The sequence below is a fragment of the Peromyscus eremicus genome, chromosome 15 (genome assembly GCF_949786415.1).
Source record: "Peromyscus eremicus chromosome 15, PerEre_H2_v1, whole genome shotgun sequence".
NCBI classification, from domain to species: domain Eukaryota; kingdom Metazoa; phylum Chordata; class Mammalia; order Rodentia; family Cricetidae; genus Peromyscus; species Peromyscus eremicus.
This window is the reverse complement of record NC_081431.1, coordinates 24,041,711-24,055,090: the sequence shown is the minus strand read 5'-3', so window position 1 is coordinate 24,055,090 and position 13,380 is coordinate 24,041,711. Positions and strand designations below refer to the sequence as shown.

Below are 13,380 nucleotides of genomic sequence, written 5' to 3'. Positions count from 1 at the left end.
GCCTCCTACCTACTGACGAGGATGTAAACTCTCAGCTACTCCGCCAGCGCCATGCCTGCCTGCTGCCATGATGGTCGTGAACTTACCTACTCAAACTCCAAGCCCCAATAACCTTTCTTCTATAAGTTGGCTTGGTCATGGTGATATCTTGTTACAGCAATAAATAGTAAGTAGGACGTGATCCATACTGGGCCCCTTTCTCTTCTCCTCTGTTCTCTCTCCTCTCTTTCCTCTATAGCCTAGGCCCGTGCTACTAACAACTTTTTCCTTCATCAGAGATGAAATGAAACTCCAAGGAGGCTAACTGAAGTGGAGCCTTATGCCACAAGTTAGCAGAAAGCCACCAGGAAGTTGAAGAACAGAGTGTGCCTGGGAACGCATACCCTTTACCTTAGAGACTGTCCTTCTGTTTTTCTGTTTTAGGTTTTCTAGACAAGCATCAAAGCTCTATAGCAAAGTTTCCAGAGCCTCAGCTGTATTTTACATGGTGTGCATTTATTGAGCAACATTAGAAAGGCTGTCTGGATCGTGCCCATTGCCCACCTTCATCAGACATCTAAACCATGGGCCACTTAGAGAGGGGCTTCTGCAAGAACATCCTTTGGATGGCAATGGGCAGCAGTCAACTAGCTCTACCCACAAGCAACACAAAACAAAAGTCAAAACTGAGAAATGATGTTGGTATGATTCTGGAGTAGAGAGGGCATTAGCCCAAGGCAGTGGTCAGCAGGACCCTTTGGCAGCCCCTACTCCACTCAACCCTTACTAAGCCTCATTTACCCTACTTAAATTGCTCACTCAAGTCAGGTGAGAGCTGCCCAGATCCCCAGGAGCCCACTGGGGAACAGCCCTACCAAATAGAATCATTTGATTTCTTTTGTCTGGGAGCTGAGTTGAGATGACTGTCAAACACTTAGCTTTGTCAAGGGGAGGTTGAGGGAGAACAACGTGTGAATACATTAGGGAGGAGGTGAGACTGAGATGTTAACCAATCTTACCACTTCCTATTCCTCTACCCTCCATGTTTTCTGCTGAGGGGCCCCGCACTTGGGCCTTTTGACCTACAGACCATCCCAGGCCCAGAGAAAGACAGAGCTACCCTAAGCTACTGTGGTGAGCACAGCCCCAGCCACACTAGAGTGAGGCTAGAACTTCTATCCAATCGGCTTTCTGTTGATTGCTTGCCATGAGGTGAGCAACCTCCTTTGCTGCATGTTCCTGCAACCACAGTGTCTTGCCTCATCGTAGGCTCGACACATAAGTGGCCATGGACTGGAAACTCTGGCCCCCTTTGCAGCTCAGCAGAGAAAGAAAATCCCCCGAGACCGGTGGCGTATGCAGTAGGGGTGCCTCTACTTCCCTCAGCCCTTTACTGGACACTTGACTGTGACAGAAGCAACAATGCTTGGCGCTCACTACAAGCCGCTGCTGTCCCATCCAGAAACCCGCTGCCAAGTCCCCACAGCTCACGTCTTCGCCTTGGTTTCCCCACAGAAGAAGTGTGTGTACCTGGTGTGCTGGCTGATTCCTCTATGGAATCAATGAAATCGTACAGAGGCGGGGAAAATGTTTAAGGAGTTCCTGTCCTTGCCTGGTGCTCCCGCTTTTCTGTGATTCTCTCAGCCTCCCATTGTTGTCTCCTCTTTCCAGAACATGTCTTTCTCCCTGTGTGAGTTTCTTCAGAAAGACTCAAAACAAACAAAAACAGGAGAATTTAGTGATCAAATTCACGCTCAGAAGTTGGTAACTCCTTTGGATTATACATCCCAGGGGTGGACATTTTGAAAGAAAATGTAGGTCAAGATAATATTGAAAGGAGATACTAGTGGATTGAAAAGTTTAAATTACTATTTTATATATAAATATACATTTATATATTTTTTTATATATGTGGTCAGACCCTGGGTTGGATGTGGGCCAGGCAGGAGAGTAATGAATTCTGAGAGAGCCAAGGGACCCCTAGGACATGGCCTTGGCTGTGAAGGCCATCATCAGGTCACGCTGTCCCATTCTTGGCCCTGGGTGCCCTGAGACTGCCCAAAGTACCCTCCGATAGATTCTGTGTGTGTCCCCCAGATGCTCAGCTGTGACAAACATAGAACAAGTGGACCCCCCACCCTTGGGGTCCTCTCCAGAGGCTCTCCCTCCTGTTACTGCCCCGCCGCAGGGTTCACTCATCAGAGTTTACATCAGGAATCAGATGACGATGTTTCTGGAAAAGGAAACTAGTGAGAGAGAGATGGGGGAGGGGGGTTGAGAGGGTTGGGGAAAAACTATTTACTTCCTCTCTTCTAGTCAAATAGGCCCCTTTAGGGTTCCGGATCTCTGTGGTGGCATTTTCTGTCTAGTGCAGCAGCATGTGGCCACTACTACTACCAACCGCTCTGCTACTTTTAGGTAAGTGGGGCTCAGTCTAGATGAAGGTAAAGCTTATGGTGGTCTGTGTTCAGCAGAGACCCCCCCCCCCTTTTCAGGTCAGGCACGGAATCCCCACTACGGGCCCAGATTTAACTCCTAAGACAGATTGTTAGAGATAAGCAGCACCTTGGCTCTGATCCGTTCTTCATCGGGAGTGGGCTGTGAACTCACCCATCTAGGTCTCCACTTCCCTAAGTGGAAGCTGAAGAGCAAGGACCCAGTCTGTGCTGCCCTCCAGTCTGACACCCCAGGTTTCTCTTTCCTTCTCTTTCCAGGTGGGGTTAAAGTGGTGTCTGCGGCTTGATTTAGGGAAATGCAATCTTTACTTTTAACCTGACAGTTTGAATGAGGAACAAGAATAAAGGAAACGGTGTCAAAGTCTAGGATTTGAGTTTCCTGCAGGACAGGTCCAGGGCATGGGAGGAAAGAAGGAAGCAGCGGGGAGCAGAGGTGGGGGGAGTCGCCCTGCTCAACATCTGATTTGTGCGTCTGTTTTTTCTCCCCTTGCAGTTTCTTCTGACATTGGAGCTGGTGAGTCTGCTTCTGAGTCTTAGATTGATCGAGTGCGGTGCATACAAAGGCCACAGAAAGTTGGGAAAGGCCCATTGTATGGTGTCTGGCATGTCTGGGAGCTGCAAGCAATACCCTAACACAGTTGGGATCAGCCCTACGCATCTCTGGCCAGTTTTTCTCCAACTACAGAAAGGGTCAAAAACGGAGCCAAGTGCTTCCCTGCCTAGATACCCTAAGAATGAGTCATAGACAGGCTGAGAGCACCGTGGGTTTGTTCATTCCGCCTGGGTTACCCTGGGAGTGCCAGTCAAGGGCTCACTCATCTGTGTCCTCACTCCATATTCTCTTGACCCCTCATCAGGTCTCCAAAAGGCTGTGGTGATCCTAGACCCTGAATGGGTCAGCCTGCTCGAGGAAGACAATGTGACCCTCAGGTGCCAGGGTACCTACTCACCTGGGGACAATTCTACCAAGTGGTTCCATAATGGAAGCCTCATCTCACACCAGAGTGCCAACTATTTCATTGGAACGGCCAGAGTAAATGACAGTGGAGAGTATAAGTGCCAGACAGCCCTCTCCATGCCCAGTGACCCAGTGAAACTTGAAGTCCATATAGGTGAGTTGAAGGGAAAGAAGGGCCCTGAATTACTTGGGGGAAAGCCCTGTGGTTTGGGTTAATATGGAAGTGAGGTGATATGTGTTCCATCAGATGGGAACAGAACTGTGGCTCTCGCTGTAAGTAAGCCCTAAGCAAAGCATCAAAACCTTTCTTGCAGTGCATACAGGATGGAGACATTGAACAATTCCAGGAATTGGCATTTTCACGGAGTACATACAACATAGATATGTGCTCTGAGGTCAGGGCATGCTCTGTAACATTCATTACTTAGACTAATGAATGTGTTCTTAGGATCTCAGTTTCCTTCTCACTCTCAGAAATTACACTCAGGCTCATCTAGAAGGCCAAAACAGTGGCCCTTCTCCATTTCAGATCTTTCATAGTCTGTTACCTATGTTACACTAAGTGTCACATCACTTAGTGTCTGTCTGTACTATCTTCCCATCAACGCTATGCTGAAACTCACAGGTTAACACACACTTGGACCCTTCCAGTACAGCTCCAGAGACAGATCTGACTAGGAAGGAGAGGGAATAAAGAAAAGATAAACACACATGGACACACAGAAAAACTGGGATCGGATGGACTGGGCTCTCTGATGGAGAAACCACAGCATCTAGGAAGCTCAACTTGTTTATTATATAGAGTTGAACAGGGAGTGGAGCGACTGCATACAGCTGAGCAAGGAACCTGGGTTACCACCTACAGATAAACAAGGAGACAGGGGTTCCTGTTATATACAAGTGATCAAGGAGGCAGATTTGGCTAATCTAGGTGGGAACAGTCTCCATAGCTGTCTTCAGGCCATAATCATCCAGGGGTAGAGAGCTATGACGGGCATTTTCTGCACACACTATCAACATCCACACTCAGACCATCCCTCTAAATCTCATCCTCTAGAGAAGGCTTTGCCATTTGCCCATGGGTTTGAGGCTCTGGAGTCCTCAATACAGCTGTGTGGAGGTGTCTATACACTCATCCTCTACATTTATCATAGGATGGACATGTCTGTGTCCATTAGCAACATCCTGGTATCACAAGTGGGTAAGAGAACTATTTTTTTCAGGCATAGATCTTTCCCAGCATTCTTGGAATCACATCAAATAATGTAGGTTTTACTCTATTTACCCGGCTGTCGCTCTTGTACAGTGTGAGTTGGTGGACAGGCCTGGGGGAGGGGGGTGGGTAGGTGAAACAGAAGCAGCTCTGCATTAGGGTCCCACTGAATTAGGACTATCGAATAGTTGGGTTCTGTGGCTCCTTTGCCTCAACTATACCACCTGGACAGCATGGTTCTCACTCTGCAGAGTGACAGAAGGAATACCAGTTACTTTGTTGGGTGAGAGATGGGTATCTAAGAGTAAATAAAGTGGGGAATTCCTGAGAGGAAGCAATGGGCAAACCAAGTCTCAGGCTGGGGCAGTGGCTCAGCTGGAAAAGGTGCTTGCTGCTAAGCCTGAGAAGCCTGAGTTCAGGTCCCAAAAGCCACAGGGCGGAAGGAAAGAGCCCACTCCTGTAAGTTGTCCTTGGATCTCTTGTAAGCATGATATCACACACACACACACACACACACACACACACACACACACACACACGCATTTTGAAGAAAGAAAAAAATCAAGGATCAGGCATGGTGGCTCATGCTTTTAATCCCAGCACTCATGAGGCAGAGACAGGAGAATCTCTGTGAGTTTCAGGCCAGCGTGATCTACAGAGTGAGTCCCAGAACAGCCAGAGCTACATAGTGAGACCCTGTCTCAAAAAAAAAAAAAAAAAAAAAAAAAGTTAACAAGAGGAAAGAAAAGAAATCCCAAGGCTAAGGGTTATTAGTTTGCCTTGACTTTGCTCTAAAAATGGGCTTTGGACATCTAGTTAACAAGACCTGTATGAGGCGGCAACCGTGAGCATTAAATTCACCAAGAAGACCCCAGACTCTCTTTTAGGACCAATTTCACCTACTCATATCCTGTACTTCCTCTGAGTAGAATTTTTTTTTATTCTAATTTCATTGGCTCTATATAGACCTCACCACACTGCAGTGTAATACTTCCGAGTAGATGTGTTTCTAAGTTCTAGACGGTAGGGTTCTGTGAGGTTAGGAATCATACACCTTAGTCATCTGAAAATCCCCAGTGTAAAATGTCAACGTGTTTGTTGAACAAATATATGCCTGTGCATTAGTTATGTTCACAGCAAGACAGACAAAACAACGCAGATAAGAATAGTCCTCCAGTCATTGTAGCGAGCATACCTGTGACCCCAGCTCTCAGGAGGCAGAGCAGGAGGATCAGGGGACACAAGACCATCCTTGGCTGTATAAAGCAAACCTTGACTACATGAGACTCTGTCTCAAAACTCAAATAAATGAGCATACTATTTTAATAAAAGAATATTACCCCCAGACACCAAGCTATATCCATATCAATCACAATTTTATGCTAATCACACTGCATTCCTTATTGATAACCAACATATCTTGTTTATTTGTAGTTTTCATTTGTTTGGGGGCATTTCCTTCTGTTTTCTTTAATAATAAGTCCTATGTAGTTCAGCATTGCCTGGAACTCACTATGTAGTCTAGACTAGCCTTAAACTGCTGTTTTTCTCACCTCAGCTCCTTATATACTGTCTTCACCGATAAATGACCTACCTTATTAAATATTAGAAATTGCCCTCTGTTTGGCAAGTTTTCCTGGGTAAAGAATCTCCATCAAAATGTTTTACCAGTTTTGTTTAGCACTGGGCAGCAAAATTTAAAAGCCACCAAATATTTTGTTTTGTTCTTACTATAAACAATATTTGGGTTGTATTTCAAAAATCAATAAGAAGGAACCAGGCATGGTGGTGCATGCCTTTAATCCCGGTACTCGGGAGGCAGAGGCAGGCGGATCTCTGTGAGTTCGAGGCCAACTTGGTCTATAGAGTGAGTTCCAGGACATCGAGGGCTGTTACACAGAGAAACCCTATCTCAAAAAAAAAAAAAAAGAATCAATAAAAAGAAAAATATTTTAATTTCCTCTCATCCTAGACCTCCTGTGAAAATTCTCGTTAATCTTCAAAAACACATCATTCCTTTTTCTGTGTATATGACATTGTCCCATTAATATTTGCACCTGCCACTGATACTTATCTGACATGTCATTTTTATTTCCCCGGGCCCCCTCCTACCTTGACGTCCCATTCTCTCTGTGGAGTCTGATTACCTGAGGTGATTGTGAGAGCAGGCATCCTGGTGGTCATTGATCTACCTGAGGCCCCATAGCCTGTCAGAAACCAGAGATGACCGTTGACAGGCGACATTCACCTCTCCATCCCTCCCTCCTCCTCTTCTTCTTCTTCCCTCTCTCCCTCCCTTCCTCCCCCCACTACCCTCCTCCTGACTTTACAGTGAGGGTTCCTACATCATCTTTGCAACCCATGGACACTGGTCTCCTTAATCCTGACTGCTGCAAGAGTCTTTTGAAATCTAACTTTTTTTTTTAAATGTAGAAAGCTTTTGTTTTGTTTTATTTTGTTTTGAGGCAGGATTTCCCTGTGTAACAGTTCTGCCTATCCTAGAACTCCCTTTTAGACTACCTAGAGTGCACAGAGATCCGCTGGCCTCTGCCTCCCAAGTTCTGGAATTAAAGGCGTGCGCCGCTGCTGCCGCCGCCGCCGCCGCCGCCGCCACCACCACCCGGCTAGAAAGCCATTTTTAAATGTAATTTTTACCCTTTGGTTTAGAAATACTGTGAGTCCTTATTACCTGCCAAACCAGACCTAAACCCAGCACACAGGGAGACTGCAGCTGTCCTCACCTGTGCTTCTCACCTCCCTCATTCCTACTTCATTCTAACAATCCTCAGTCTGGCTTCCCATTGCATCCAGGATCGAGTAGTTCCGAGTTTCCCCTTCAAAAGATTCGCATTCAGAGTCTGACCTCCGGTTCTAAGGCCTCTCTGTCTTTCAGGCTGGCTGTTGCTTCAGACCACTCAGCAGCCTGAGTTCCGGGAGGGGGACACCATTCGGCTGAATTGCCACAGCTGGAGAAACAAACGTGTACGTAAAGTCACCTACTTACAGAACGGCAGAGGCAAGAAATTTTTCTATGAGAATTCTGAATTCCGCATTCCAGAAGCTACACAAAAGGACAGCGGCTCCTACTTCTGCAGAGGGATGATTGGACAAAACAACAAGTCTTCAGAGACTTTAAGAATCACCGTAGGAGGTGAGAGCTCTTCAGAACCTTTTACGATGTCGTAGGGTTTTTATATTATTAGGTTTTTTATATTATTCCTTATTATTACTTTTATTTATTGTATGTGTGCATGCATGTCTGTGTGCACATGCCACTGTGAGTCTGTGGAGATCAGAAGACAACTTTTAGGAGTCAGTTCTCCCATTCTACCACATGAGTCCTGGGGATTGATGAACTAAGGTGGTCAGGATTGGCCTCAAGAGCCTTTGCTGGCCTTTTCCAATTTTTGTTTACTCTTAATCTGGCACAGATAAGGAGGACCTATTGTACTTTCAAAGGGTGTCTTAGTTCCTTTCATATTGCCGAGAAGAGACACTATGACCAAGGACACTCATAAAAGAAAGCATTTAATTGGAGGTTTGCTTACAGTTTGAGAGGGTGAATCCGTGAGAAGTAGCTGAGAGCTTCTATCTTCTCCACAAGCTATCTTTCCCTTAGCAGGCAGAAAGCATGAGAGACGCGGTGATAGACCTCCTCCAACAAGACCACGCCTGCTAATCCTTCCAAAACAGTTCCACCAACTAGGGAACAACAACTAGGCTTGTTCAAATACATGAGCCTTTGGGGACCATTTTCCTTCCAACCACCACGAAAGGTGACAAACGCAAGACCAAAGGAAGGGAACAAACAAGTGAAATGAAAACAATTAGAGAATCTAAGTAGACATATGAGAGTTCTTCATGCTAGTAAGGTAAATTTGTTCCTAGTTTAAAACCATATCAAAATTTAAAGTTAAGGGTCTGGGGGGACGACTTGGCGGTTAAGAGCACTAGCTGCTTTTGCAGAGGACCTGAGTTCACTCCAAGCACCCACATGGTGTCTCACAACCATCCATAATTCCAGTTCCTTGGGATCTGATGCCTGCCTCTTCTTACCTGCCAGGGCAGTACATGAATGTGGTGCCATGCATACACCCAGGCACACATACATACATTAAAAAAAAATTAAACAAATGTTTTTAAAAAGTAAAAATTAAAATTAAAATTGGGCTAGGCGTGGTGGCACATGCCTTTAATCCCAGCACTCTGAGGCAGAGGCAGGTGGATCTCTGTGAGTTGGAGGCCAGCCAGGACTTTATAAGTGAGTTTCAGGCCAGCCAGGGCCACATAGTAAGACCTAGTTTCAAACAACCAAAGAAATGTAGCTAGGGCTGGGGAGCTAGTGTAGTTCATCTTGAAGTGCTTGCCTCACGAATGTGGGGGCCTGCATCCAAGTCCTAGAGTCACAAAGCAATGCTAGGCGTGGTAGCACACCAATAATCCCAACACTAAGAAGGTGGAGACAAGGGACCCCGGGGCACTCCATTTAGCCTAAACGGTGAACTCCAGGCCAACGAGAGACCCTATCTCTTCGAGCTGGCTTTCTGTTGTGATAAATGCCATGACCCAAAACAACTTGGAGGAGGAGAGGGTTTATTTCACCTTATACTTCTAGGTCCTACTCCATCGTTGAGGGAAGCCACAGCACAAACACGAGCAAGAACTGAAGCAGAAGCCGTGGAAGAACACTGCTTCCTCCCTTGCTCTCTGGCTCAGACCCAGCTTGTTTTCTTACATAGCTCACCTGCCTAGGAGGGGTGCTGCCCACAGTGGGCTGGCCTTCCCACATCAATCATCAGTCAAGACAGTTTCTCACAGGCAGTCTGACTTGGGCAATTACTCAACAGAGGTTCCCTCTTCCTTGGTGACCCTAGGTTGTGTCAGATTGACAGTAAAAACTAACCAAAACATTGTCTAAAGGAAGTGAAAAGCATCTTTCCTTCCCTCTCTTTCTTTCTTTCTTTCCTTCCTTCCTTCCTTCCTTTCTCTTTGGTTTTTCAAGACAAAGTTTCTCTGTGCAGTCCTGGCTATCCTAGAACTAGCTCTGTAGATCAGGCTGGCCTTGAACTCAGAGATCCACTTGCCTCTGCCTCCCAAGTGCTGAGATTAAAGACATGCACCACCATCCCCCAGCTGTGAACAGCATTTCTGAGGATAATGGCCAAGGTTGTCCTCTGATCTCCATATGCACACACAGACAAACACACATATAGACACACAGAGACACACAAATGCATGAGCACACAAACACACACACACATACACACACACACACATACACACACACACCACATGCATAAAATTTTTAATAGAAAAATGTTGAACCCAGGGCTAGAGAGATTGCTCAGTGGTTAAGACACTGGCTGCTCTTCCTGGGTTTGACTCCCAGCACCCACATGGTGGCTCACAATTGTAACTTCAGTTCCAGGGGATTAATACCCTTTTCTGGCCTCTGCGGCACCAGACATGAACCTGGTACACACATATACATGCAGGTAAAATGCCTATACACATAAAATAAAAATAAAAATATTTAAATAATGAAAATATTGAACTGGACTTGGTGATGCACATCTTTAATAGCAGTACTCAGGAAGCAGAGGCAGATGGTTATCTCTGAGTTTGAGGACATTCTGGTACATACCAAGTTCCAGACCAGCCAGGGCTACATAGTGAGACCCTGTTTTTAAAAATTAACAGAAAGAAAGAAAGAAAGAAAGAAAGAAAGAAAGAAAGAAAGAAAGAAAGAAAGAAAGAAAGAGCGAGCCAGGCGGTGGTGGTGCACGCCTTTAATCCCAGCACTCAGGAGGCAGAACCTGGTGGATCTCTGTGAGTTTGAGGCCAGCCTGGGCTACATAGCGAGATCCAGGACAGGCACCAAAACTACACAGAGAAACTCTGTCTGGAAGAAAGGAAGAAAGGAAGGAAGGAAGGAAGGAAGGAAGGAAGGAAGGAAGGAAGAAAAAAAGGAAGGAAGGAAGGAGAGAAGAAAAGAGAAACAAAGAAGGAAAGAAAAAGAGAAACAAAAAAATAAGCTGAAATGCACAAATTAGTCCACTTTCTAGACAACAGTAATATGGCAACTTCACAACTGTCATGTGACTCCTGTAGACAACTTATCTTGCCAAACCCCCCCTGTTGCGTCACCACCAAACAAGCGGAAGCAGTGACTAAGCGTTTGGCCTGCGGAGCTCCCCTCTGATGGAGATTCAGTGCTAGAGAGCAAAGAGCTTGCCCAGGCTCTCCCATCTGTTCCCTCATACCTGATTCTTGGCAGGCGTCAGGAACACTGTCTGGTGGTGGTGACCTCACTGTGTATTCTGAATCTCTGCCTTAATGAGAGTCATCTCTCTATCTCTCCTACTAGATCCGACAACATCGCCGTCCGTCCCACCGTGGCATCAAATCACTTTCTGCCTGCTGATCGGACTCTTGTTTGCCATAGATACAGTGCTGTATTTCTCTGTGCAGAGGGGTCTTCGAAGTTCAACGGCAGTCTATGAGGAACCCAAGTTGCACTGGAGCAAGGAACCTCAGGACAAGTGAGCCGTTGTGTCATCGAGTGCCAAGAGCAATGATGTAGCTAGCGCCTATGAACCTCGCTGTGGACTTGCAGCCTCATTATCTGCACTGGGCATCATGCATTGAGCAGCAGGAATAATACAAAGAAAGGCCCCTCCCCCAACTTTCCTTTTTGTCTCCAAAGACCATCTCAGGGGAAAGGAAAAGCTTCAGATCCTAAAAGGCCAACAGTGAAGCATCAGAGAGTAGGTAGCTGACCTCCGGAGAAGTGATGCTGCAGAGTTTTTATTATGCTTTCTCTGTCCCAAACATTCCCTCCTAGCAAAGCAGCAGCCCGGGCTCTGGGTGGTGACCCTTTCCATGCTTAACAATTGTTCCTAAATAAACTTCTGTAGAAAAGTGAATTACGGGTGGAGCTATGGAACAGCTGCCTGCGTCTGTTCCTTCAGGCCCGGCTGCCTTCAGGGTGTGGGAAGTCCTAGGGACCCAGGCCGTGCAGCTGAACTGATGTAGACAGCTAGGGGGTGGCGGGGCCAGTGGATGATTTCTGGGGAGGAGGAAGTCCCTTTCTTCCGTCCTGTAGCCTCTGTAAATTCCCCTTATTCCAGTAAATGACCTAGCACCTGTTCTCCTGTGTGAAAGCCAAGTTAAACTCAGCGGGAACAAACAAGACAGGAAAGAAAGTTGCAGAGGGACTTGTTTAGAAGAGGGACTTCAGTGGGAGCGAGAAGGGGCAAGAAGGTCGTGTCGGGGTGTCCCATGGGTTGGTAAAGGGCACGAAGATGAACTACTCCAGAGACAGTTTCAGGGAGCAGCGTCTGCTTTATTGCGTGTGAGTAGCCACTTATATAGTGGAAACCTACCGAGTGTGATCATTTAGTCCATTACCTTGGATTGGACAGTGAGCGCTCATACCACCAGGGTCTCTATGAGGAAGAATTACATTAAAGGAGACATGGAAAGTGCAAACAAACCAGCTACCAGCTACTCATGTTACTTCAGAGTTCAGTGTTCTGACTTCTGGGGCAGGGGATGCCATGCCTTTTATTTAGAAGTACAGGATGCCAAGAAGGCTGGCCACCAGATCATGCCTGCATTTTCTTCTAGAGAGAATGACCAAAATATATTGTAGGCATGTATAAAACTGTCAAAAATATTTAGACTTATTTATCTTTATGTGTATGAGTATTTTGTCTTCATGTATGTATGCACACCATGTATGTGCCTGGCGTTTTCAGAGGTCAGAAGAGGGAGTCAGATCCCCTAGGATGGAGTTACACATGGTTGTTAGCCACCATGTGGGTGCTGGGCACTGAACCCAGTGTCTCTGCAAGAAGTGCTCTTAACCACTGAGTCATCTATCCAGCTCCATGTCAAACAATTTTTTTTTAATTATGAAGAGCAGGGGAGGGAGCTGGAGAGATGACTCCTCAGTTAAGAGCACCAGCTGCTGTTCTTGCAGAGGCCCTGGGTTTGACTCCCAGAACCCACAGCATGGTTCACAAGCATCTGTAATTCCAGTTCTAAGGGATCCCACACCCTCTTCTGACTTCCGCTGGCACGAGGCACCAAAAGCAAATGTATGCATATGTATGCAGGCAAAACACTCATACACATAAAATAAAAATAAATCTAAGAAAGAAAACAGAGGAGCCTAGAGCAGCCCAGGGAGACGTCACCATCTGAGCCCAGAGATAAGGTTATCTTCCCAGACCAGGAGCCACCACTAAGTGAGAGCTAGTAAGACGCTGCACATGTGACATCAGCTTGGGCTGTTCAGGGGGGTCTCCACCAGAATTGCGATGGTCTCAGAGCATGTCATATTGAAATGTCTTCATGTGTGGGCCTGGGGCATCGCTCACTTCTGTGTGGGGGTGGGGTGGGATTGGAAAGAAAGCGGCAAATAACCTGAGTTGTGCTGAGTGAACAAACGCCGCTAACTCGGGATCTGGACAGGGAAAGCGTGTTAAGAGTCCACCACAAGTTCACAGAAAGGAATGGCCAGAAGGTGAAGACAGTTTTGTCGACCAAAGTCGTCTTAGTAAAAATTAGAAAAGGCACTGAGACCATAAAAAAACCAGTTTTTCTGTTTCTATGTCCCTTCCCAGAATACATCTGATTTTAGTCATATGCAAGCCCTGTCGCGCCTATGCATAAGACAGTAAGTAGGAGAATCTCCCTAAAAAGTTGCTAAAGGACATATACCCCAAACCAATTCAGGCTGGGTCAGTTCTTCTGCTCTTCATACCCAG

General features: G+C 46.3%; 1 protein-coding gene across 1 annotated transcript; it reads left to right on the top strand.

The window, feature by feature from the left end:
• The first annotated feature begins 2,319 nt into the window (after positions 1-2,319).
• Positions 2,320-11,532, top strand: LOC131924867 (low affinity immunoglobulin gamma Fc region receptor III-A-like). The gene is made up of 5 exons (XM_059280096.1): positions 2,320-2,397; positions 2,929-2,949; positions 3,293-3,547; positions 7,500-7,757; positions 10,974-11,532. The coding sequence occupies exons 1-5, from the start codon at positions 2,358-2,360 to the stop codon at positions 11,150-11,152; spliced, it is 753 nt and encodes a 250-aa protein (XP_059136079.1). The 5' UTR covers positions 2,320-2,357; the 3' UTR covers positions 11,153-11,532.
• Positions 11,533-13,380: the final 1,848 nt, after the last annotated feature.